Genomic DNA, 26,708 nt, shown 5'->3' on the forward strand with positions numbered 1-26,708 from the left:
AGCTGGTAATTCACCTGCCGCGTTCTGTAGAATCAGTGCAGGAGCCGACAGGATAGAAGATATGGATTACATACTGTAAATACAAATAGAATAGTAGATATCTAGAGGTCTGTGACAAATACAATTACTACAGTGTGTGCAAATTACTGGACATGTATTTAATTAATAAAAGATTATTTTTTGAAAAAAATGGCGTGGGCTCCCACGCAATTTTCATAACCAGCAGAGGGAAAGCCGACAGCTGGGGGCATATGTTTATAGCCTGGGAAGGGGGTAATACCCATGGAGCTTCCCATGCTATTAATATCAGCTCACAGCTGTATAATTAGCCTTTACTGGCTATTAAAATGGAGGACCATAAAAAAAAAAAAAAAAAGACGTAGGGTCCCCTTATAATTAATAACCAGCAAAGGCTATGCAGACAGCTGCAGGCTGGTATTAATAGCCTAGAAAAGGGCCATGGATACTGCACTCCCCCCCAGGCTAAAAACATCAGCTCTCAGCTGGCCCAAAAAAGGCGCATCTCTAAGATGCGCCAATTCTGGCACTTAGCCTTGCTCTTCCCACTTGCCCTGTAGCGGTAGCAAGTGGGGTGATAGTTGTGGGGTTGATGTCATCTTTGTATTGTCAGGTGACATCAAGCCCAGAGGTTAGTAGTGGACAGGTGTCAATAAGATGCCCCCATTACTAATCCCATAGTCACATTGTAAAAAAACACAGACACCCAGAAAAACGTCCTTTAATGAAAGAATGACACAGACTCCTTTTAATATTCTTAATTAAACCATACTTAATGACCTCGCCCATTTCCCCGATGCCCTCATCATCTGTAAAAGTGGCAAAAAAAACCAAAACAGTATTCCTCACCTTTCCGCAGAGATGCTTTTAATCCATTTGTCCCACCATGTGTCTAGCTCTGCTACGTCTAGGTGGCAGGCTGCATGATGCGACCATGCAGCCTGTCATCCAGCAGACACTCTGAGCTCCGTGTGCTCAGTGTCTCTGTGAACTGCTGTTCCCTGTCTGAGGGCACCGCGAGCGCGAGAAAGTTCTCCTACTAGGGGTGCCGTTCACATAGGTGAAGTGAGTTCCCTGGCCGTGAACTCGCAGGACCTGTCGAAGTCGGCACGAGCGCTGTGGGAAATTTTGTCTGTGTTTCCTTACAATGTGACTGGAGTTAGTAATGGGGGCGTCTTATTGACGCCTCCCCATTACTAACCTCTGGGCTTTATGTCACCTGACAATACAAAGGTGACATCAGCCCCACAACTATCACCCCCCACTTGCTACCACTACAGTGCAAGTTTGAAAAGCGAGGCTAAGTTCCAGAATAGGCGCATCTTAGAGATGCGGCTTTTCTGGGATGGCTGAGAGCTGATGTTTTTAGCCTGGGGGGTAGAATCCATTGCCCGTTCCCAGGCTATTAATATCAGCCCGCAGCTGTCTGCATAGCCTTTGTTGGTTATTAATTATAGGGTGACCCTACGTCATCTTTTTTTAGGGTCCCCCATTTTAATAGCAGTAAAGGCTACTTATACAGCTGTGAGATGATATTAATAGCCTGGGAAGCTCCATGGGTATTACCCCCTTCCCAGGCTGTAAACATCTGCCCCCAGCAGTCTCCTTTCCCTCTGCTGGTTACAAAAATTGTGCGGGAGCCAATGTAATTTTTTTCTGAAAAATAATCTTTTATTAAATACCGAACATGTTCAGTAATTTGCACACACAGTGTGCTAATAGTATTTGTCACAGACATCAAGATATCTACCTATTCTATTTGTATTTACTGTATGCAATCCTTCTCTACTATCTTGTCGGCTCCTGCAGTAATTTTACAGAACACGGCAGATGAATTACCTGCTTTTCTTCTGTCTATGCAATATATAATATATATTTATTATGTCACTGACCTCTATATATCTAGGTATTCTATGTGTATATATATATCTTCTATCTACTCTAACATGTCAGTGAGATTTTACTGTATGCGGCTAATGATTTGCTGCTTTTCAAAGCACACTGGTGCGTAAATATCGGACAGCACTTGCATGGTGCGAGTGCTGTGTGATTTTTCTCTCGCATCCATAGGCTTGCATTGGCAATTCTCAGCATTCTGCGATTTTACACGCACGTAGGATACGCCGCAGAACAAATACGGTGATGTGAGCTGTCCCATAGATTAAGGGTACCGTCACACAGTGCCATTTTGATCGCTACGACGGCACGATCCGTGACGTCGCAGCGATCGTATGATTATCGCTCCAGTGTCGTAGACTGCGGTCACACGTTGCAATCACGGCGCTGGAGCGATGCCGAAGTCCCCGGGTAACCAGGGTAAACATCGGGTTACTAAGCGCAGGGCCGCGCTTAGTAACCCGATGTTTACCCTGGTTACCAGCGTAAACGTAAAAAACAAACAAACAGTACATACTTACATTCCGGTGTCTGTCCCCCGGCGTCTCAGCTTCTCTGCACTGTGTAAGCACAGCGGCCGGAAAGCAGAGCGGTGACGTCAGACGTCACCGCTGTGCTCGCTTTCTGGCTGGCCGGCGCTCACAGTGCAGAGAAGCTGAGACGCCGGAGGACAGACACCGGAATGTAAGTATGTACTGTTTGTTTTTTTTACTTTTACGCTGGTAACCACGGTAAACATCGGGTTACTAAGCGCGGCCCTGCGCTTAGTTACCCGATGTTTACCCTGGTTACAAGCGAACACATCGCTGGATCGCTGTCACACACAACGATCCAGCGATGTCAGCGGGTGATCAAGCGACGAAAGAACGTTCCATACGATCTGCTACGACGTACGATTCTCAGCAGGATCCCTGATCGCTGCTGCGTGTCAGACACTGCGATATCGTATGGATATCGCTGGAACGTCATGAATCGTACCGTCGTAGCGATCAAAGTGTGACTGTGTGACAGTACCCTAACACTGGTCCGAGTGCTATGCGATGTTTTCTCGCATAGCACTCCTCTGTATTCTAAGCTAGTGTGACCCCGTCCTTAGAGTGAGAATAGTTTTTCTCTTATCATTGTCTGCAGCTCGTTTATATAAGGAATGTTTGGGGACAGCATTTATATCTAGGTCACCTTACAGAACTATGAAGGTAGCAGGCATAAAGGCGTGCTAAGGTTCCTTCTGCACCCAGGAGAAGCCATTTATAGTCCTGGTGACCACATAGTGATTTAATAAGGTGATCTTTTCCTCCCTTCTGTTGTTTTACCTGCTTCTTTACAGACCCAGATCATAAGGGGTAAAAAAAAAATAAAAAATTTGATATTGGATATTTTTTATGTTATTATATTAAAAGTTATGTTCTAATTGGTGCTACTCGGTGAACCCTGGTGACAACATACTAGGTATAAATCCTTAGGCATTATGCAGAGTACGATGTCAGTGGGTCTCCCAAGACAATGTATAAATGTCCTTGCATCGGAGGTTTGGCACACAGGGCCGGCCCGAGAGATTACGGCGCCCTAGGCGAAACTATTTTGTTGCGCCCCTACTACTTTTAACATACCTTCCAACTTTTGAAGATGGGAAAGAGGGACAAAGTTTGCGGCGATGCTCCATACTGTATAATGGCCACAAATGATGCTCCATACTGTATAATGGCCACACAGTGCTCCATACTGTATAATGGCCACACATGATGCTCCATACTGTATAATGGCCACACATGATGCTCCATACTGTATAATGGCCACACATGATGCTCCACACAGTATAATGACCACACATGATGCTCCATACTGTATATTGGCCGCACATGATACTTCGTACCGTATAATGGCCACACATAGCTACTCCTACACACGAGGCTGCGCTCCATACACACGTGCTCCGCTCCATACACCTCGTACACACGCGGCTCCGCTCTGTACACCTCGTACACATTTAGCTCCGCTCCATACACCTCATACACACACGACTCTGCTCCGTACACCTCATACACACACGGCTCCGCTCCATACACCTCATACACAATCAGCTCCGCTCCATACACCTTTTGCCTTTTGAAAAGATTTTTTAGAATTTTTTCTATTTTTTCTCTGACGCCCCATTAGGGTCGGCGCCCTAGGCGGCTGCCTAGTTTGCCTATATGTTCGGGCCGGCCCTGTTGGCACACCAAGTTTGATTGTTTTGAAAACCAACCTCATTCCATTGGCATGTCAGACTCACAAGGATAATCAAATGGGTCAAGTTGATCACAAGTTTGGGCAGAATCTGTAAAGCATAATTCAATATTGTCCAAATATCCATGGTTATTTCCTGAAAATATCTATCATCACAAATTATAGACGTGCTCTCACACCTTTCCTAGTCCTCCTTTAGTACCACATTGAGAGTTAGAGCAATTGATGCAATTGTCATCAGCTTTGTCCAGTGGGACCGGGACATCATCATCTTGGAGCTTGACATAAGTGGTAGTGGTCAGTAATGCTTGGAATGGCTCACTGTATCTAGGTTGCAGTGGACTCATATGTCTTTTGACCACAACCCAGTCTCCTAGTACCAAGGTGTTTGTGCTACTTATGCAGTTGGGGTCTGGGATGGAGGAAAGAACACAGTTCTGAGTAACAGATGTTTGTGCAACTCCCAAGACATATTCAGTGAGGGAACTGTAGGAGGCCTGCAGCTGCTGCGGGAAATACAACCCTGTCTTAGGGACACTACCAAACAGTATTTTATACAGGGACAGCTTCTCTCTACCCCTCAGGGCAGTCCTCACTGAATGCAATGGCAAGTAATCTACTCAGAACCAGTGCGTTTCATCAATGCCCTTCTGGATTTTTTATTTTAAAGTACCATTAAGGCGTTCCACCTTCCCACAACATATAACAATCCTTCGACTCCTGAAATATTGTACTGGTCACGTCATCCAATTCCATTCATCAATTGTTATTTATTCATCTAAAGACACACTGAAGCATATAATACACAACAAATTATCTTATAACTCTAGAAGTTCAATGATACACACAAAATCCAAACAATGGCAGAGGTTTGATAAGAATAGTCTTGTAGGACCACTATGTACCCGTTTTGGACCACCAGAAAGCACTGAAACTTTGTAACACAAATGGCTACTCACCGCAGGTTTTTATTTTCAGCGATTTGTGGAAAGGTCCGTGTAGTTGGGTCATAGAGAGGTCCAGTTAACCATCCCGGTTTTCATCACCATGTAATGTTGTGGAAGCCCCTTCCAAAGAGAGCTAATTTCGGTTGAGATATAAACTATCTCCAGATCTGCCATTATTGATTTAAAAATTAAATAAAATACGATGCATCGGAGGCAAGAAAATACACACAGACAGTGTCTGTCCGTGTACAATTCTTGTCTGGATCTCAGATCCCCAGTCACAAGTCTTTATTACAACTACAGAGATAAGAAAGTGGGAATGGCTTCTTACATTACATTACTAAGAGAGAAGATATTTAAGTTGGGAAAAACAAAATTGTAACCGGTTCTACTAAAGGTACCGTCACATTTAGCAACGCTGCAGCGATATAGACAACGATGCCGATCGCTGCAGCGTCGCTGTTTCGTCGTTGTGTGGTCGCTGGAGAGCTGTCACACAGACAGCTCTCCAGCGACCAACGATGCCGAAGTCACTGGGTAACCAGGGTAAACATCGGGTTACTAAGCGCAGGGCCGCGCTTAGTTCCCGATGTTTACCCTGGTTACCAGTGTAAATGTAAAAAAAAACCAAACACTACATACTTACATTCCGGTGTCTGTCGCGTTCCCCGGCGTCCGCTACCCTGCACTGTGTAAGTGCCGGCCGTAAAGCAGAGCGGTGATGTCACCGCTGTGCTCTGCTTTACGGCCGGCCGGCGCTGACACAGTGCAGGGAAGCGGACGCCGGGGGACGCGACAGACACCGGAATGTAAGTATGTAGTGTTTGGTTTTTTTTACATTTACAATGGTAACCAGGGTAAATATCGGGTTACTAAGCGCGGCCCTGCGCTTAGTAACCCGATGTTTACCCTGGTTACCAGTGAAGACATCGTTGAATCGGCGTCACACACGCCGACTCAGCGATGTCAGCGGGTGATCCAGCGACGAAATAAGGTGCTGGCCTTCTAGCTCCGACCAACGATGTCACAGCAGGATCCGGATCGCTGCGGTGTGTCAAACACAACGATATCGCTTATCCAGGACGCTGCAACGTCACGGATCGCTATCGTTATCGTTGTTAAGTTGTTCAGTGTGAAGGTACCTTAAGATTACTCTACTTTCAGAGACAAAGGATTGTTTAACACACAGACACCTCTGTATCAGAGAGAACAACCTGTGTTACTGCTTTTATGAATAACACTTATAAAAGCTAATACTAAAATACAGAATTAGCAAAGATATATAGGTGTATTTAATTGTCCAAAATAATAAAGCAAAGTATAAATATTTACCATAACATCATGATGGATTCCTCTTTATTTATTTATTTATTTATTTTTTTAAAGTGGAAACCCCCTGTAATGGTAACTAGAATCATCACTAATACAGTGTCCATACGATGTACTATACATTGTCTAATTTACTTTGTGACACTGTACTACATTGAGTTAGTAATGTAGGGATACAGTTTGCGAAAGAAAACAATACTAGTGTTCTAAAACTTGTGAAATGTTCAAAATTTGGAATGCGTCTTGTTACCAGAATTCTGAATGCTATTTAACATATCCTTCCATTATTTTTTTTTTACTGTACAGGTCCATTTGTTTTTTTTATTGCCACTATGAAAACAATGGAGGATCAAGTATTGGATGAAGAAATAGGACTTCATGACGATGAAGTAATTATTTTAAAATTTCACTTTTGTTTCAACAAAATTTGCATAAATTAATAGTACAAGTGAATATAAACTTTGCACCATAAGTTCTCAGAAATGTGCTGCTTTCTCCATTTATGAGCCCACAGGGTAGAGACAAATCATTTATTTGTATTTTAACGTGATAAAGTGAAGTACCGTATGCTGTTGTGAATATATGTTTTATTAGAGGGTTCTATATTTACAAGTATTCCCTTTATAATTATGCAGGTCATGATTCTTTCTGGGTTTTGAAAATAAATACAAAGATTAGCAATTAAGTGCAATTTATAAAGGCATTTTTTCTAGGCAAAGAAAAAAAAATCTAGAAAGCATTGTTCCAGTTGTACTAAAATGGCTGCAACAACTATCTTGTGACATAAGTTTGCCAAGTGTAACTGCTACAATACTGCTCAATACAAGTAAATAGGGTCGCATTGCTATCTCAAGGGTACTGAGACAAGCAAGTCACAAAAAATGATGCTGTTGGACTTCTAGAGACTTGGTTGTTGCAGTACCTTCAATTTCACAATGAGACCCTATTCACTTGTATTACGCTGCGATGAAGCAGTAATACCTAGCCAACATTGGTCATGTTACAGGTGTCGTGGCAAAATTCACTTTGTGGCCCCAGCCTAAAGAGAATCTTTCACTTGTTTTAACATGTTAATGGCAACCTGTCACATGAAAAACACTATCACACCAGCGTATGGCATCCGATGAGAGAGCATCAGATGCGATATGCTAATGACCCTCGGCTCCAGCTCGGCTGCAAGCAGGAGCCGAGTGTCATGCTACTGTGCTGCTATTGTCTGGCATGAGAGGATCGTAGCACAGGTATGGAGAATGTAATTTCTCCATCTCCTCCATTACCTGTCTTGGCGTATATCGGATTGCACTGGGGTGACATCAGAGTGCAGTCCGATGTTGTACTCACACCCATAGACTTGTATGGGTTTGAGTTAGCGGAGTCTTGCTACAAATCGCAGCATGCAGCGATTATTCTCTTATGCCTAATCGGTATGAGAAAATAATCGCAGATCCGAGCTGCCCCATAGAATAACACTGGGCAGAGTGTTGTGCGATAGACTCACGGGATGTACTCAATCAACTTTCTAACCTTTCATGGGCTCTGGAATACACTTGGCTGAGTTGTGACATGACATCACTGTACACTTGCATTCCATGCGACATCGCATTGCAAGCAGTACAGTACAGTACCATCTAGAGAAACATAGCAATTATACAGCAGACCTAAGCAATAACTTTATGCATGTCGTTTAATTTCTCATGTCTCAATTTTTCCAAGTATTCCCAGGATTATTTTCTTCAATATAAGGGAGTCTCTATGGGTGTCAAATACTTGCCCTCTCTTGCCAAGCTGGTAATGTTCTATTAGGAGATCAATTACTTGTACAATGTTGCTAATCTGTTTCTTCAGGACATATTTTGTTACGGCAGATACATTGATGACCTCCTCCTTTACTGGGAGGGGCAATGTGTCTGCAATACCCATTTTCGTTGCATACATTAATGGCAACGTATATAAATCCCTCTTTCACCTATGCATTCCATCAGGATACAATTTCCTTTTTTAATTTAAAATAGGGGGGGTTAGTCAACAAATATTCACCTGTTTTAAGCCCATGTCAAGTATCGTGTGGTCTTTTTCCTGATTAAAGGGAATCTGTCACCTCAAATTGACGGGCTGTGTAAATGCCCTGTGTCCGGTCAGATGGGTGGTGTTTCGTCTTCTTTCCTCCACCCCATCCTTCCCCGCTGTCCGCAATATTTTTGGGAATTTGAGTAGGTGTCCTCCATAGTTCGCGCGTGCACAATGCAATCTTGCCTCGCGCACGCGCAGTATGCTTTGCCCAACTGCGGGCAAAGCCGAAAAGCATTACTGCGCATGCGCCGGCGCACTATGTCCCGGAAGTATTTTGCTGTGTTCCGTGACATAGTGTGTCAGCGCATGCGCAGTAATGCTTTTCTGCTTTGACAGCAGTTGGGCAAAGCATACTGCGCGTGCGCGAGGCAAGATTGCATTGCGCACACGCGAACTATGGAGGACACCTACTCAAATTCCCAAAAATATTGTAGACAGCGGGGAAGGATGGGGTGGAGGAAAGAAGACGAAACACCGCCCATCTGACCGGACACAGGGCATTTACATAGCCCGTCAATTTGAGGTGACAGATTCCCTTTAAGAAGTCTTTTGTACTTTGAAACGCGTAGAATAAACCACCATCCATTTGACAATCTGGGATATACCATATTTTTCGGATTATAAGACGCACCCCAAATTTTGAGGAGAAAAATAGGATTTTTTTTAATAAAATGGTGGTGCTTCTTATAATCCATGAGTCTTATTGCTTACCGGGGGTGGTGGCTACGGTGAAGCAGGGTCCCAGGGTCGGTGCTGGAGAAGGCAGGAATGCAGTGATGCTGCAGGTCGCAGGCTGGCATGAGGGAGGTGTTCCGATGTGCTGTGCGGCGTGCTGCTTCGGGTGTCTGGTGCTGCTGCTTGTTTCTGGCGCTGCTGGGTGACCGGCGGTGCTGCGGGGGTGTCCATCGCTGCTGCTGTCTCTGCCGACATTTTGTGAAAGGCCAGAGCCCCCTTAAGTTCCATGGTTTCCTGGGCGGTGGACTCCGGGAAAATGGCCGCCGTAGGATGCTCAGATGGAGATCCCAGCACCAAGATCTCGGGAGATCTAGGAAAGCTGAAGAAGTGTTAGGATTCACATTCATCTCATTCATCTCTGCTTAACTCCCCTAAAATCGTAATTACTCACAGCTTTACAAGGAGAACAGTGAAAATAGACTGTAATTACATGTCTGACTCGCGAAAGCTACTGTGGGAAGTGCTTTTTTCCCCCCTATTCTGTGTTGCTTGCTGTTTTATGATTGGTAAATATCTACAGGGGAAAAAGTACATACCCACAGAGACAAATCTCTGGTAATGCACAGGTATCATAAATAATATCCTAAACTTTAAGAGCCGATAGCTCTGTAATGGAGATGAAAAAACAAAAACATTTTATTCAGCTCTGTAGCCACTAGTCTATGATGTGGCCAATTTAACATGCTAAAACTAGTGAATAGTCTAACTTTTGAGCCCAAATATATGTGAATAAGGCATCAGTGTATAAAAAAACCCCATGTTTTAAGTTTTCTTATCTGTTGCAAATATTGTTATTTAGAGATACAGTATGTCAATTTAATCTTATTTTCATTTTCAAATTGGCATCATAATGATGCAGTAAAATAATGTGTATAATAGAAGAAGCAAATTTATAACAATGTTATCTTTATCATACTTTTCATTTAGGAATCTTTTTTTCAAGATATTGATATGTTACAGAAGCATGGTATCGTAAGTATTAGCTATTTAATATGTTTGTCATTTCAAACCTATTATTTAAAGGAATTCTCACTTTTGCAGACATTTCTGCAACAAATCCACATGTAAATACAATAACTTGTGTGTATATTTCTAGTGTTCACAAACTAATATTCTAAAAGGGTGAGGTCAGATAGTGTGATTGTGAAGTGGTAAAAAAAAAAAAAAAAGACTGCATATGGTTTTTGTGTAAACAAACTTTGACCTTTTTTTACTGCATCACCCAGATTAGGCAAAATAGATGTTAGACAGTCTAAGGTGAAATTCAAGTAGGCATTTGAGCAGTTAGGCCTCTTTCACACGTCTGTTTATTTCTAGTACCGGAAAAAACAGTATCAGAGATATCAGTGTCCGTGTGTGTAATACTTGCGGCACACTTGTGGCAACAGTGTGCCGCATCAGTACCACACGGATGGCAACTGGGAAAGAAGTGCAACAGTAAGCGCTGTTCCCGGCGGCGGGTGCTGGAGACGGCTCTCATCATTCTCTCCTGCTCTGCCGGCGATCAGCACGAGCAGAAGAGAATGATGAGAGTTATATTAAAGTCAGAACGATGACAGCAGATTGGGGGCTTTTTCTGACTATTACGACTATTACTCCCATCATCCGACACCTGCTGCCGCTAATAATAGTGACCGCATGAGCGAATGATCTGGGTATTCCTCACCCGCCGCCTGCGATATATAACTAAATAAATGAATGAAAAACCCAGTGTGGGTTCCCCCCTATTTTCTTTAACCCCTCTCTGACATCAGGTGTAATAGTACGCTGATGTCGGACTCCGGCGGTGAGCCCACATCTTTCTCAGGACATGTCAGCTTTTTTGAACAGCTGACATGCCCGCAATAGCCGCGGGTGGAATCGCGATCCACCTGTGGCTATTAACCAGTTAAATGCCGCTGTCAAACCCTGACAGCGGCATTTAACAAGCGCTTCCGGCAGTCACGCTGGAAATACACACACCAGTGATCCCCATCACGTGATCGCGGGTCACCGGTGTGTTGGCATGACAACCAGAGGTCTACTGGAGACCTCTATGGTTGTCAGTGCCGGCTTGCTGTTAGCGTCACCCAGTGGTCGACACTCATAGCAGGTGAGTAATTCTGCTACATAGAGGCGATCTGATCATCGCCTCTATGTAGCAGAGCCGATCGGGTTGTGGCAGCTTCTAGTCTCCTTTGGAGACTTTGAAGCATGCCAAAAGAAGAAAAAAAAAAAAAGGTTTTTAAAAATATTAAAAAAATAAAAAATATCTAAAAGTTTAAATCACTCCCCTTTCGGCTCATTCAAAATAAAACAATGAAAAAAAAAAAATCAAAAACAGACACATATTTCTTATCGCCACGTTCAGAATCGCCTGATCTATCAATTAGAAAAAAGGATTAACCTGAACGCTAAACGGCGTAGCGAGAAAAAAAAAAGTCAAAACGCCATAATTACATTTTTTGGCCGCCGCAACATTGCATTAAAATCCAATAACGGGGATCAAAAGATCGTATCTGAACCAAAATGGTATCAATAAAAATGTCAGCTCGGTGTGCAATAAAAGAGCCCTCACCCAACCCGAGATCGTGAAAAATGGAGATGCCTACGGGTATTGGAAAAGGGCACATTTTTTTTATTTTTTTTTTAAAGCAAAGTTTGAATTTTTTTTTTCACCACTTAGATAAAAAAAGAACTTTGACATGTTTGGAGTCTAAGAACTCTTAATGACCTGGAGAATCATAATGGCAGGTCAGTTTTAACATTTAGTGAACCTAATAAAAAAGCCAAACAAAAAAACTAGTGTGGGATTGCACTTTTTTTTGCAATTTCACTTCACTTGGAATTTTTTTCCCATTTTCTAGTACACGGCATGGTAAAACCAATGGTGTTGTTCAAAAGTACAACTTGTCTCGCAAAAAACAAGCAAGCCCACACATGGCCATATTGATGGAAAAATAAAAAAGCCTTATGGCTCTGAGAAAAAGGGGAGCAAAAAACGAAAACGTAAAACTGAAAAAATCTTCGGGGGTTAAGGGGTTAACCAGCCAGGCAAAACTTACAGCTGATAACTGCAATCCTCAGCTGTCAGCTTCAGCAAGATTGGTTATCAAAAATAGAGCGGTCCCCACGCTGTTTTTTTAGTTATTTAAATAATTACAAAAAAACGGCGTGAGGTCCCCCCCCACTTTTGACAACCAGCCTTGAAAAAAAACTCACAGCTGGGGACTGGTATTCTCAGCTGACATCAAGCCCACGGCTTAGTAATAGAGAGGTGCCTATAAGACACCTCTCCAATACTAATCCTATAGTTATATGGTAAATAAAGACACAGCCAGAATAAAGTCCTGTAATAGAAAAGCATTAAGCTACTTACGGGTAGCTGCGTTTTTCGGAGGCCCATGACAGCACCACGAGAGAGGGGATCCGCCCCTTTAGGAACAGGAAACCCACAGACACAAAAGGGCGGCACCTCTCCCACGCATCAGTTGGATTACAGAGCCTGAGAGGACTACCGCAGTTAATGACAAGCAAATACAATATTACATACAGTCAAACACAATGATTTTAATAAAGTAACAATTGAGACAACACACGTGAGAAGAACCCTTTCTTCTTTAAATTATTTAGTTCTTTATAAACCCAGGATGTGCAACCCCCATGTGAAAAGGGAGGGAACTAAGGGTGCTGTCATGGGCCTCCGAAAAACGCTGCTACCCGTAAGTAGCTTAATGCTTTATTCGGACTCCCATGACAGCACCACGAGAGATTTACAGAGAGATTTACAGAGATGTAAGCCATTTTAGGGAGGGACCACAGCCTGCAGCACCCTTAACCCGAAGGTGAGATCTGAGGAGAACCCCAAGTCCAACCTATAGTGTTTAAAAAAGGTGGAAGGGGATGACCATGTGGCCGCCTTACATATCTGGTCGACCGACACTCCAGACCTCTCTGCCCAGGATGACGCCATGGCTCGGGTGGAATGTGCCCTCAGATTCTGCGGAGCTGGACCCCCACCTGTCGTGTAAGCAAGAGAGATAGCCTCCCTAATCCATTTAGCTAGTATGTATTTTGATGCTCTAGCCCCTTTCCTTGGACCTTGGAAGGACAGGAATAGTGCATTATCCTTCTTCCAATCATTAGTGACCGAGATATATTGAAGAAGGCATCTCCTGACAACTAAGGTATGGAGCTCACTTTCTTTAGGGTAAGAAGGATTAGGGATAAATGAAGGTAAAACTATCTCCTGCGATCTGTGAAACTGGGATACTACCTTTGGTAAGTAGGCTGGGTCCGGTCTAAGGATAACTCTATCCTGGAGAAATTCTGTATACGGGGGAAGTCTAGAGAGCGCCTGGATGTCTCCTATTCTGCGAGCTGATGTTATAGCTATTAGGAAAGCTGTTTTGAGAGACAACATCCTGACTGAGGCTTCATTCAACGGCTCAAAAGGGGGCTTTGTCAAAGAAGAAAGGACAAGATTTAAATCCCATGGTACCATTTTGTTTCTATATAACGGTCTAATTCTACCGACCGCCTTAATAAATCTTGACACCCAGTAGTTGCCCGCAATATTACATGAGAACAGGGCCCCAAGTGCTGAAACTTGTACTCTTAATGTGCTTGTGGAGAGTTTTAACTCTAACCCCCTTTGCAGAAATTCCAATATTTGACGTATTGGTACCCCATCATTAATGTTAAATTCTGAGGAAGTTAGGAACTTTCTCCAGGTTCTGGAGTAGATTCTTGTTGTTATTGGCTTTCTACTTTTTAAAAGGGTATCAACTAATTTAGGAGAGAAGCCTTTATTTTCTAACAATGACCGCTCAAACTCCAAGCCGTCAAATGAAGTCCCTTCACTTGTGGATGGAGTATCGGCCCCTGGGAGAGTAAATTTGGGATGTCTGGAAGCACCCAGGGATCGCCCACTGACATTCTCCTGAGCCATGAAAACCAAGTTCTCCTGGGCCAGAAGGGAGCAATCAGAATGAGTCTCGCACGATCTTCTCTGATTTTCCTCACCACTAGAGGTAATAGGTTCAATGGTGGGAAGGCGTAGGCCAGAGAAAAATCCCATTTTATGAGGAATGCATCCACTGCCAGTGGATTTTCCCTGGGATTTAGGGAACAAAAGTTTTTTACTTTCTTGTTTTCTTCCGTGGCAAATAGGTCCACCACTGGTCGACCCCATAAGCGGACAATCTGCTTGAAGATGTTTCCATTTAGAGACCATTCTCCTTGTTTTAGAACATTGCGGCTGAGAAAGTCCGCTTTTATATTGTCTTTTCCTGTGATGTGTAGAGCAGTCAAAGATAGAAAATTCTCTTCTGCCATCCGGAGGAGACGATTTGTGATCTGCATCAGAGTCTCGGAGCGTGTACCCCCTTGATGATTTATATAGGAGACTGCCACCCGGTTGTCCGAGAGGATCCTGACGTGGTGGCCCTGCAGATACATGAGGAGTTTTTTAACTGACAATTCGATTGCCAATAATTCTCTCTGATTGGATGAAGATGTTGAGTATGGTTCCCATTGGCCTTGAACTACAATGTCATTCATGTGAGCCCCCCACCCCGAGGAGCTGGCATCCGTAGTTATAACCCGGGATACTTCTATCATCCAGGGAACGCCTGCCGACAAATTATCCCTATCCAGCCACCAATTTAGGGATTCAAGAGTCGCTGGTTCTAAAGTTATCTTTTCCTCCAATACACCCCTCAAGATCCTGTCCTTAATCAAAACTTCTTTCTGGAGGGATCTAGCGTGAAAATGTGCCCACCTTACCGCTGGAATGCAGGATGTGAGGGACCCCAGTAGGGACATAGCTTGCCGAAGGGTCATAGAGGGTGTATTAATTGCTTTCAATACCTGATGTTGAATCTGGTCTAATTTGTTTTCCAGAAGATAACACTGTTGTGAAGTTGAATCTAATAATAAACCTAGGAACTTCTGAATTTTTTGAGGCTGTAATCGATATTTTTCAAAATTAATTATCCAGCCCAGGCGTTCCAGCTTAACCCTAGTTAGTTCTAGTTGGGACTAACAGTGTTCTACCGAGTTCCCTACTATGAGGAAATCGTCGAGGTATGGGACAATAAGAATATTAGATTCCCGCAAGTGAGCCATCACTTCCGCCACTATTTTTGTGAATACTCTAGGAGCTGATGTTATACCGAAAGGAAGAGCTCTGTACTGAAAATGATTAATCACTCCTCCCATTAATACTGCTACTCTCAAGTACTGCTGAAAATCCACATGAATAGGTACATGGTAATAGGCATCCTTTAAATCGACTACCACCATAAAGCAGTTTTTGAACAGTATTTTTATTGTTGAGCTGATAGACTCCATCTTAAAAGTATGCTTAACCAGATAGCTATTAAGATGCCTGAGATTTATGATGGTTCTATACGTCTTATCAGGTTTCTGTATAAGAAACAAGGGAGAATAAAATCCTTTCCCTCTATCAGACTCTGGAACCTGTGTGAGTACATTCTTAGAGCAAAGAGACCGGACCTCTTCTTCTAGAGCAGATTGTTCTAGGGGATTAGAACGCAAGGGAGTCAACATAAATTTATCCCGTGGGGTATGGCAGAACTCAAGTGTAAGACCCCGAGAAATAGTATCTTGTACCCAGAAACTATTCGTGATCTTTGACCATTCCGAACAGAAATGTAATAGTCTACCCCCCACCGGGGTTCCTAGTCATTTATCTTCTTTCTTTCTTTCCTTTGAGGAACGACGGAACATATATCCCGTACCTCGTCTACGTCTGTCTTCCCATCTAGACCGATCCCTTGAAGGTGAAAAGGTACGCTTTCCTCCGCGACCAAACCTTCTTTTATTAAAGGGACGACGATAGGACCCAAGCAGATTGGGGAATTTCTTTTTGTCATCCCCCGCTTTCTCTAGGAGTTCATCCAAGGTGGGCCCGAATAGATACTCCCCTTCACATGGAATGGCACAAAGTTTAGATCTTGTTTGTATATCACCTGGCCAACATTTCAGCCATAGAGCCCTCCTGGCTGCGTTTGAGAGACCTGCTGCTCTAGCAGCCATTTTAACGGAGTCAATGGATGCATCTGATAAGAAAGCAGCTGCTTCTTGAATTATTGGTAAGGCAGTCAGAATAGAATCCCTAGATGCACCTTCTTTCAACTGGGTCTCTAATTGATCCAGCCAGACCATCATTGATCTGGCTGTACAGGTTGAAGCCACCGCAGGCCTTAGGGAACCGGCTGCCATCTCCCAGGTACTCTTTAGAAAGGTGTCTGCTTTTCTATCAAGGGGGTCTTTAAGGGTCCCCATGTCCTCAAAGGGGAGAGAGGCCCGTTTTGCCACCTTGGCAATTGCCGCATCCAACTTAGGGGCTTTTTCCCAATTGGTGACTGCTGGATCATCGAATGGATATCTGCGCTTCTGCGCTGGAGGTAGGGAACCCTTTCTATCGGGTTTTTTCCACTCCCTTTTGATGAGATCCTGGATTTTCTCATTGAGCGGAAAAATCCTACGTTTTTTCTGCTCCAACCCACTAAACATGATTTCCTCCTTGGAAAGTTGGGGTCTCGATTCTGCTATGCCCATCGTTCCTCTAACCGCTTTAACCAGCTTATCCACTCGTTCAAGGGGTAGACGGAAGCGGGCGGTGTCCTCATCCGAGGAAGAGGACGATGCAGCTGAGCCGGAGAAAACTTCCTCCTTATCCTCCTCTACTGAAGAATCGGAGTGTAATGGAGCTTTAGATTTAGAACTTCCTCCTTGGGAAAGACCCTTTAAGGATTGTCTGACCTCCATTCTGATCATCTCTTTCAAGCTGGTGGTCATAGTAAGGGATTCCTCCGCTACCTGAGGGGGTAAGTAAAGCAATCTAATCCCTGTAGATATAATGCTCTCACCCCCTCCCCTTTCCTGAGACCTCACCGTCTGCTGGATACAGGGCCCACATAATTTTTTAGGGCACGAATCAGGTAGGGGAACCCCGCAGATGCCACATTCCCTGTGTTTCGCCTTCCCGGCACATTTCTTCCCCTATAATAGAACATATGAGGGGGATCATGTCACTGGGTGAACTTTCACGAAGATCACTTACCAGCGGCTGCCCAAGAAAAGTACCGGAATACGAGGGGGATTTTCTCTGGCTGATGCTCCAGACCCCTGCCTGGAGGAGCTTTTGTGGCCAGACTCACTACTCCTTTTGTCGCGATCCTTCCCTTTGGGCTTCTGGGATACCTCTTCCAGCAACTGCAACTGCACGTGCTCGTCCTCCATCTCCACACAATATGAGGCCAGAAGCAAGGGACCACGATCCGGAGTTCTTTTTATAATCCCTCCTCCGGTCAGCAGCTGTGCCTAGCGCTCCCCTGATTGATTCCGGCCTCCCCCAGGTGTAGGCGGTTGTCTCTGGGGCTCAGAACGCCAGCGACGCTATACCGGTGGGCGCCGCCATCTTGGATACACTGCGCATGCGCAGGACCCCGGCAACCCGGAAGTGACTGCCAACTCCTCCCCCGACGTCACCCGGGCTCCCAGCGCTTCCCCATCAGCGCACAGAGCGGCGAGGGACGCCGGACAGAGCCGCAGCACCCCGGGTGGCGCCCCCAAGCGCCGCCGCATACAGAGACCCCAGCCATCCCAGAAGGAGGAGACCCAGGGAACATACTCACCTAGCGCTGGCTTGGAGACAGGACACCACCGGCGACCGCTCCCTGCTGGAATGCCACTGACATGCAGCCCTGCCAGGGCCATCGTGACATCTTCCAGGAACTCCGCACCGGCCGAGGTAGGAGACCCCCTCGCTACCTGAGTCGGCCGGCCGGCCTGGGATCCTTTTGTAAGTTCTGCAGGATCCCGTCCCATTAGGAACAGGAAACCAACTGATGCGTGGGAGAGGTGCCGCCCTTTTGTGTCTGTGGGTTTCCTGTTCCTAAAGGGGCGGATCCCCTCTCTCGTGGTGCTGTCATGGGAGTCCGAATAAAAATGACAGATGCGACCGTCCAGGCTGAGAACCACTGTCATTGTTCTGACTTTAACCACTTCATGACCTTGGGATTTTCCGTGTTCGTTTTTCGCTCCCCTCCTTCCCAGAGCCATAACTTTGTTATTTTTCCGTCAATATGGCCATGTGAGGGCTTATTTTTTGCGAAACAAGTTGTACTTTTGAACGACATCATTGGTTTTAGCATGTCGTGTACTAGAAAACGTGAAAAAAATTCCAAGTGCGGAGAAATTGCAAAAAAAGTGCAATCCCACACTTATTTTTGCTTGGATTTTTTGCTAGGTTCACTAAATGCTAAAACCGACCTGCCGTTATGATTCTTCAGGTCAGTACGAGTTCATAGACACCTAACATGTCTAGGTTATTTTTTATCTAAGTGGTGAAAAAAATTTCCAAACTTTGCTAAAAAAAAAACAAAAAAAAAAAATTTGCGCCATTTTCCGATACCCGTAGCGTCTCCATTTTTCATGATCTGGGGTCAGGTGAGGGCTTATTTTTTTGCGTGCCGAGCTGGCGTTTTTAATGATATTATTTCGGTGCAGATACGTTCTTTTGATCGCCCGTTATTGCATTTTAATGCAATGTCGCGGTGACCAAAAAAACGTAATTCTGGCGTTTCTAATTTTTTTCTCGCTACGCCGTTTAGCGATCAGGTTAATCTTTTTTTTTTTATTGATAGATCGGGCGATTCTGAACGCGGCGATACCAAATATGTGTAGGTTTGATTTTTTTTTTTATTGATTTATTTTGAATGGGGCGATTTCAACTTTTAAATTTTTTTTTTATTTTTTTCACATTTTTTTTTACTTTTTTTTTTATAACTTTTGCCATGCTTCAATAGCCTCCATGGGAGGCTAGAAGCTGGCACAACGCGATCGGCTCTGCTACATAGCAGCGATCATTAGATCGCTGCTATGCAGCAGAAATGCAGGTGTGGTGTGAGCGCTGACCACAGGGTGGCGCTCACAGCTATCGGCGATCAGTAACCATAGAGGTCTCAAAGACCTCTATGGTTACGATACAGAAGCATCGCCGACCCCCGATCATGTGTCGGGGGTCGGCGATGCGCTCATTTCCGGCCGGAAGCGCCGGTTAAATGCCGCTGTCTGCGTTTGACAGTGGTATTTAACTAGTTAATAGCGGCGGTTGAATCGCGATTTCACCCGCCGCTATTGCGGGCATATGTCAGCTGTTCAAAACAGCTGACATGTCCCGGCTTTGATGCGGGCTCACCGCCGGAGCCCTGCATCAAAGAGGGGGATCTGACCTCGGACTTACTATCCCGTCCGAGGTCAGAAAGGGGTTAATATAACTCATCATTCTCCTCTGCTCACGCTGATTGCCGGCAAAACAGGGGAGAATGATGAGAGCCGTTCTTCAGCACCCGCCGCCGGAGAACAGTGCTTACTTTAGCGCTTCTTCCACTGTTGCTACACGTGTGCCACACATGGGGACATCTCTTCTACCGGTTTTTCGGGTACTGGAAAATATCAGGATGTGTAAAACCAGCCTTGCAATGTTTCTTTATTACTACCTATGATTGGATTGCTCTATCTCAGTATCCCTTCAGCAAAGAATTAAAAAAAAAAAAAAAGGACTTTCTATTTTCTATGTTTAGGGAAGGATTAAAAAGAACCCCAAATCCATACTAAATAGTATATATTGTGCGATATGATAGATATTATAATGATTACTTATTCTTCATTCCATTGGGGTGTCTGGTGTGTCTAATGTGAAGATCCAATATGTTTCCCTTAATGCCAGTTGTTTCTGCCAATTTCCACCCTTGACAGGACAAGGACAAGCAACTTTCTCCATTATCCAAAATTTATTTTTTCTTCTTCTTTGGAAATCACTGTTGTGCATGGCAGCAAATGTTTAACTGCTTCTGAATAGCCCTGATTGTTGCTATTTATATTAGGAAGAGGTTCAGCTATTCTTTTTTTAACGAGTTTCCATGTAGTGTAGCCAATATAGTACATATTACATGTTGGGTACTCTGTACAATAGACCTCATGATTTGACTCACAGTTGATAAAAGATTTAATAGCGTGTGTAGTACTGCGGTGGGAAGAGATCATACATACTCTATTCCCACCACACCTATAAAACCCTTTGGTGGATAGCAATGTACTAGTAACTTTGGGTTGGCGAATTAAAATGGGCGATAGTAAATTGCCCAGAGTACAACACATCTTGGCCACACAAAGTCAACCATCTTCGAAAATAGATCGCAATTATTCATCCTGATTTATTACAGAGAGATATTTTGAAATAATAGTTTTCATTTTGTTGTATTGCAAGCTAAATGATGTCAAGAAGATAACACATACAGAAGCATAAGAGGCGTCTACATGGGCTACTTTATTGCCGAATAGATCACATATGTCCAGAGACAAGAATACTCAACACTTCAAATACAATTTAGAAAAGATACTGTCACTGACGGGAGTGGTAATGCCGCCAGAAGACACAGAAGTGATTCAAGCTAATTAGTAAGAATAATCTTTGTTGAGATAATACATAAAATGTAAAAAAAAAAACAACAAAAACATTAAAAAGACTGGGTAGGGACAAAAAAATCTCCTAAAAAAGGGGGGGAGGGGGGAGGATTGGGCACACGGTAAAGACTGGGAATGTAGGTCGTCACTGGGTCACATATAGTTAGATATTACATATATTTTACAAAAACATAGGTTTTTCATATGGACCAAATTGCTATTGATACTAAGCTCCTAAACAGATAGGCAAAGGCAAAGAAGAATAAATAAATAAAATATAACATATGATTCCCAGACAGTAAAGTTAAAGTTACTGTTTACTAATAGAAGTGTGTGTATAATGTATTATATACACTGCTAAAAAAAATAAAGGGAACACGTAACCCATTCATGACCTTGGGATTTTCAGTTTTTCCGTGTTCTTTTTTCGCTCCACTCCTTACCAGAGCCATAACTTTTTTATTTTTCCGTCACTATGGCCATGTGACGGCTTATTTTTGCAGGACGAGTTGTATTTTTGAACGACATCATTGGTTTTACCATGTTGTGTACTGGAAAATGGGAAAAAAATTCCAAGTGTGGTGAAATTGCAAAAAAAAGTGCAATCCCATGCGTGTTTTTTGTTTGGCTTTTTTGCTAGGTTCACTAAATGCTAAAACTGACCTGCCATTATGATTCTCCAGGTCATTATGAGTTCATAGACACCAAACATGTCTAGGTTACTTTTTATCTAAGTGGTGAAAAAAAAATCCAAACTTTGTGTGAAAAAAAAAAAAATTGCGCCATTTTCCAATACCCGTAGCGTATCCATTTTTCGTGATCTCGGGTCGGGTGAGGGCTTATTTTTTGCGTGCCAAGCTGGCGTTTTTAGTAATACCATTTTGGTGCAGATACGTTCTTTTGATCGCCCGTTGCATTTTAATGCAATGTCGCAGCGACCAAAAAAAGCGTAATTTTGGCATTTCGAATTTTTTTTATCGCTACGCCGTTTAGCAATCAGGTTAATCCTTGTTTTTATTGATAGATCGGGCGATTCTGAACGCAGCGATACCAAATATGTGTATGTTTGATTTTATTTTTATAGTTTTATTTTGAATGGGGCGAAAGGGGGTGATTTAAAAACTTTCATATTCTTTTTTATTTATTTTTTTTTAAAACATTTTTTTTTTTTAAACATTTTTTTTTTTTTTTTACTTTTGCCATTCTTCAATAGCCTCTAGAAGCTGGCATAGCCTGATCGGCTCTGCTGCATAGCAGCGATCATCGGATCGCTCCTATGTAGCTGAATTACAGGCTTGCTATGAGTGCCGACCACAGGGTGGCGCTCACAGCAAGCCAGCATCAGTAACCATAGAGGTCTCAAGGAGACCTCTGGTTACTTTGCCGACGCATGGCTGACCCCCGATCAAGTGACGGAGTCGGCGATGCGCGCACCTCCGGCCGCGCGGCCGGAAGCGTTAGTTAAATGCCGCTATCAGCGTTTGACAGCGGCATTTAACTAGTTAATAGCGGCGGGTGGATCGCGATTCTACTCGCCGCTATTGTGCGCACATGTCAGCTGTTCAAAACAGCTGACATGTCGCGGCTCAGCTCTGGAGCCCACATCATAGTAAGGGATCTGACCTCAGACGTACTATCCCGTCCGAGGTCAGAAAGGGGTTAAACAACAAAATATAACACCAAGTAAATCAAACTTCTGTGAAATCAAACTGTCCACTTAGGCCTCTTTCACAGTTCCGTTTTTTTGCCATCCGTCGCTTTGGCAAAAAAAACGGATCCTGCAAATGTGCCCGCAGGATGCGCTTTTTGCCATTGACTTTAATTGACGACGGATTGCAACGGATGCGTCGTGATTTTGCGGTCCGTCGTGACAAAAAAAGTTCAAGGGAACGTTTTTTTGTCTGTCGGATCCGCCATTTCCAACCACGCATGCGCAGCCGGAACTCCGCCCCCTCCTCCCCGGACTTCATTATGGGCAGCGGATGCGTCGGAAAACTGCATCCGCTGCCCACGTTGTGCACTATTTGCACAACATCCGTTGGTACGTCGGGCCGACGGTTTGCGACGGCCCCGTACCGACGGAAATGTGAAAGAGGCCTTAGGAAGCAACACTGTGTGACAATCAATTTCACATGCTGTTGTGCAAATGGAATAGACAACAGATGGAAATTATTGGCAATTATCAAGACACCCTCAATAAAGGAGTGGTTCTGCAGGTGGGGACCACAGACCACATCTCAGTACCAATGCTTTCTGGCTGATGTTTTGGTCACTTTTGAATGTTGGTTGTGCTTTCACACTCGTGGTAGCATGAGACGGACTCTACAACCCACACAAGTGGCTCAGGTAGTGCAGCTCATCCATGATGGCACATCAATGTGAACTGTGGCAAGAAGGTTTGCTGTGTGTCAGCGTAGTGTCCAGAGGCTGGAGGCGCTACCAGGAGACAGGCCAGTACACCAGGAGACGTTGAGGGGGCCGTAGGAGTGCAACAACCCAGCAGCAGGACCGCTACCTCCGCCATTGTCCAAGGAGGAACAGGAGGAGCACTGCCAGAGCCCTGCAATATGACCTCCAGCAGGCCACAAATGTGCATGTGTCTGCAAAAACTGTTAGAAACCAACTTCATGAGGATGGTCTGAGTGCCCGACGTCCACAGATGGGGGTTGTGCTCACAGCCCAACACTGTGCAGGATGCTTGGCATTTGCCACAGAACACCAGGATTGGCAAATTCGCCACTGGTGCCCTGTGCTCTTCACAGATAAAAGCAGGTTCACACTGAGCACATGTGACAGGTGACAGAGTCTGGAGATGTTGTGGAGAGCGATCTGCTGCCTGCAACATTGTTCAGCATGACCGGTTTAGCAATGGGTCAGTAATTGTGTGGGGTGGCATTTCTTTGGAGGGCCGCACAGCCCTCCATGTGCTCGCCAGAGGTAGCCTGACTTCTATTAGGTACCGAGATGAGATCCTCAGACCCCTTGTGAGACCATATGCTGGTCAATTTTTCGGACTGACTGACCTTCATTTCTTAAAGTAATGATGGCCACTCATTTTTCTTTACTTAGCTGCTTTTTTCTTGCCATAATACAAATTCTAACAGTCTATTCAGTAGGACTATCAGCTGTGTATCCACCAGACTTCTGCACAACACAACTGATGGTCCCAACCCCATTTATAAGGCCGGGGTCACACTAGACCGTAATACGGACGAGTGCTATGCAATAAAAAAATCGCATAGCACTCGGCCCAATGTTAATCTATGGTGCAGCTCCCATCATCCGATATTTTCTCCACCGTATTTCGGATCCGAGGGAACTCGCAGCAGGCTGCGATTGTCAGCGTATCTCGGCCGAGACTCGCCAATGAAAGTCTATGGGTGCGAGAAAAAATCGGATTACACACGGACCATGCGTGTGCATTGCGAGAAATACGCAGCGGTGTTCTATAGAAAAGCCGGTAATTCAATTGCCGGCTTTGCATTTCTCCTTCACAAACCCGACAGGATATGGGACATGGTTTACATACAGTAAACCATCTCATATCCCCCTTTTTTTTGCATATTCCACACTACTAATGTTAGTAGTGTGTATGTGCAAAATTTCAGCACTGTAGCTGCTAAAATAAAGGGTTAAATGGCGGAAAAAATTGGCGTGGGCTCCCGCGCAATTTTCTCCGCCAGAATGGTAAAGCCAGTGACTGAGGGCAGATATTAATATCCAGGAGAGGGTCCATGGTTATTGGCCCCCCCGTGGCTAAAAACATCTGCTCCCAGCCACCCCAGAAAAGGCACCTCTGGAAGATGCGCCTATTCTGGCACTTGGCCACTCTCTTCCCACTCCCTGTAGCGGTGGGCTATGGGGTAATGAAGGGTTAATGCCACCTTGCTATTGGAAGGTGACATTAAGCCAGATTAATAATGGAGAGGCGTCAATTATGACACCTATCCATTATTAATCCAATTGTTTGAAAGGGTTAAAAAACACACACACACATGATTAAAAAGTATTTTAATGAAATAAACACAGCGGTTGTTTTAATATTTTATTGCTCTCTCATTCCATTTTCAGACCCTCGCTTGGCAAAACAATAAACACACAAGATACATACCCTCTCTGATGAACTGTCACGTCCCACGAAGTAATCCATCTGAAGGGGTTAACTAATATTACAGGCAGAGCTGCGATAAACCACTCGCTCGTGCCTGTAATCCCCGGTGTTGTGAGTTTGGTTTTTTGGCTCCCCCGGTGGTCACTGGTGGTACTGGACTTGTGTGCTTCACTTTCTCTGTTCACCTGTTTCCATCAGGATATGGGTGTATCCTATTTAGCCTTGCTGCTCAGTTATTCTAGTGCCGGCCATCAATGTAACCAGAGCCTTTCTGTTGCATGTTCCTGCTTCTAGACTACTATCAGCTAAGTTGGACTCTTGTCCTAAGTTTGTTTTGCATTTTTGTTCCAGTTCACAGTTATGTTATTTTTCTGTAGCTGGAAGCTCTTGTGGGCCGAAATTGCCACTCCGGTGTCATGAGTTGACACATGAGTCTAAAGGTACCGTCACACTAAGCGACGCTGCAGCGATAGCGACAGCAATGCCGATCGCTGCAGCGTCGCTGTGTGGTCGCTGGAGAGCTGTCACACAGACCGCTCTCCAGCGACCAGCGATGCCGAGGTCCCCGGGTAACCAGGGTAAACATCGGGTTGCTAAGCGCAGGGCCGCGCTTAGTAACCCGATGTTTACCCTGGTTACCAGCGTAAAAGTTAAAAAAACAAACAGTACATGCTCACCTGCGCGTCCCCCAGCCTCTGCATCCTGACGCTGACTGAGCTCCGGCCCTAACAGCAGAGCGGTGACGTCACCGCTGTTGCTTTCACTTTCAGTTTAGGGCCGGCGCTTTAGTGTCAGGAAGCAGAGGCTGGGGGACGCGCAGGTGAGTATGTACTGTTTGTTTTTTTAACTTTTACGCTGGTAACCAGGGTAAACATCGGGTAACTAAGCGCGGCCCTGCGCTTAGTAACCCGATGTTTACCCTGGTTACCAGTGTAAAATATCGCTGGTATCGTCGCTTTTGCTGTCAAACACGGCGATACACGGCGACCTAGCGACCAAATAATGTGCAGACCTTCTAGCAGCGACCAGCAATTTCACAGCGGGATCCAGATCGCTGCTGCGTGTCAAATACAGCGATATCGCCATCCAGGTCGCTGCAACGTCACGGATTGCTGGCGATATCGCCTAGTGTGACGGTACCTTTAAAGTAATTTCGGGATGGTATTTTAATAGGGTTTTCAGCTGACCGTGAAGTTCCCTATTGTATCTTCTTGCTATCTAGTAAGCGGACCTCGCTTTGCTGAACCTACCTTCATACTGCGTATGTCTTTTCCTCTGAACTCACCGTCAATATATGTGGGGGGCTTCTGTCTCCTTTTTGGGGGAATTTCCCTAGAGGTAAGCCAGGTCTGTCTTTTCCTCTATTAGGGTTAGTTAGTCCTCCGGCTGGCGCTAGGCGTCTAGGGATAAAACGTAGGTACGCCACCCGGCCACTGTTAGTTGTGTGGTAGGTTTAGCTCACGGTCAGCTCGAGATTCCATCACCCAAGAGCTGTTCTGTTATTTATGTTCTCTGACGTTCCCTTGCCATTGGGAACCATGACAGTATGGCCGGCCCAGTGTTAAAACCGTTGGCAGAAGAAAGGAGAGAAAAAGAAGTCTGCAGATTTTTTTTTTTTTTCTCCTCTGAGCTTGCTCTATAGTTGACTTAGTTGCATTTCTGCTCTAATTGCAGCCTTTGTCTCTCTCTCTCCTTCTAATCCTTGAATGGCTCTGATCTCACCTGATTAAAATGGATCCTCAGAGTTTGGCTACAGGTTTGAATAATCTTGCTACGAAGGTTCAAAATTTACAGGATTTTGTTATTCATGCTCCTATATCTGAACCTAGAATTCCTATACCAGAATTTTTCTCCGGGGATAGATCTCGTTTCCTGAATTTCAAAAATAATTGTAAATT

At 44.4% G+C, this 26,708-nt stretch overlaps 1 protein-coding gene across 3 annotated transcripts in view; it reads left to right on the forward strand.

The window, feature by feature from the left end:
* Nucleotides 1-26,708, forward strand: part of DMC1 (DNA meiotic recombinase 1) — a 373,319-nt gene that overhangs the window by 8,710 nt on the left and 337,901 nt on the right. For all 3 annotated transcript variants that reach the window (XM_077276827.1, XM_077276826.1, XM_077276825.1), the window contains exons 2-3: nucleotides 6,723-6,805; nucleotides 10,149-10,193. In XM_077276827.1, the coding sequence (XP_077132942.1) occupies nucleotides 6,749-6,805; nucleotides 10,149-10,193 (102 nt within the window). In that variant the 5' untranslated portion in view covers nucleotides 6,723-6,748. The remainder of the gene's footprint in view (nucleotides 1-6,722; nucleotides 6,806-10,148; nucleotides 10,194-26,708) is intronic.

This window comes from Ranitomeya variabilis, chromosome 8 (assembly GCF_051348905.1).
Source record: "Ranitomeya variabilis isolate aRanVar5 chromosome 8, aRanVar5.hap1, whole genome shotgun sequence".
NCBI lineage: Eukaryota > Metazoa > Chordata > Amphibia > Anura > Dendrobatidae > Ranitomeya > Ranitomeya variabilis.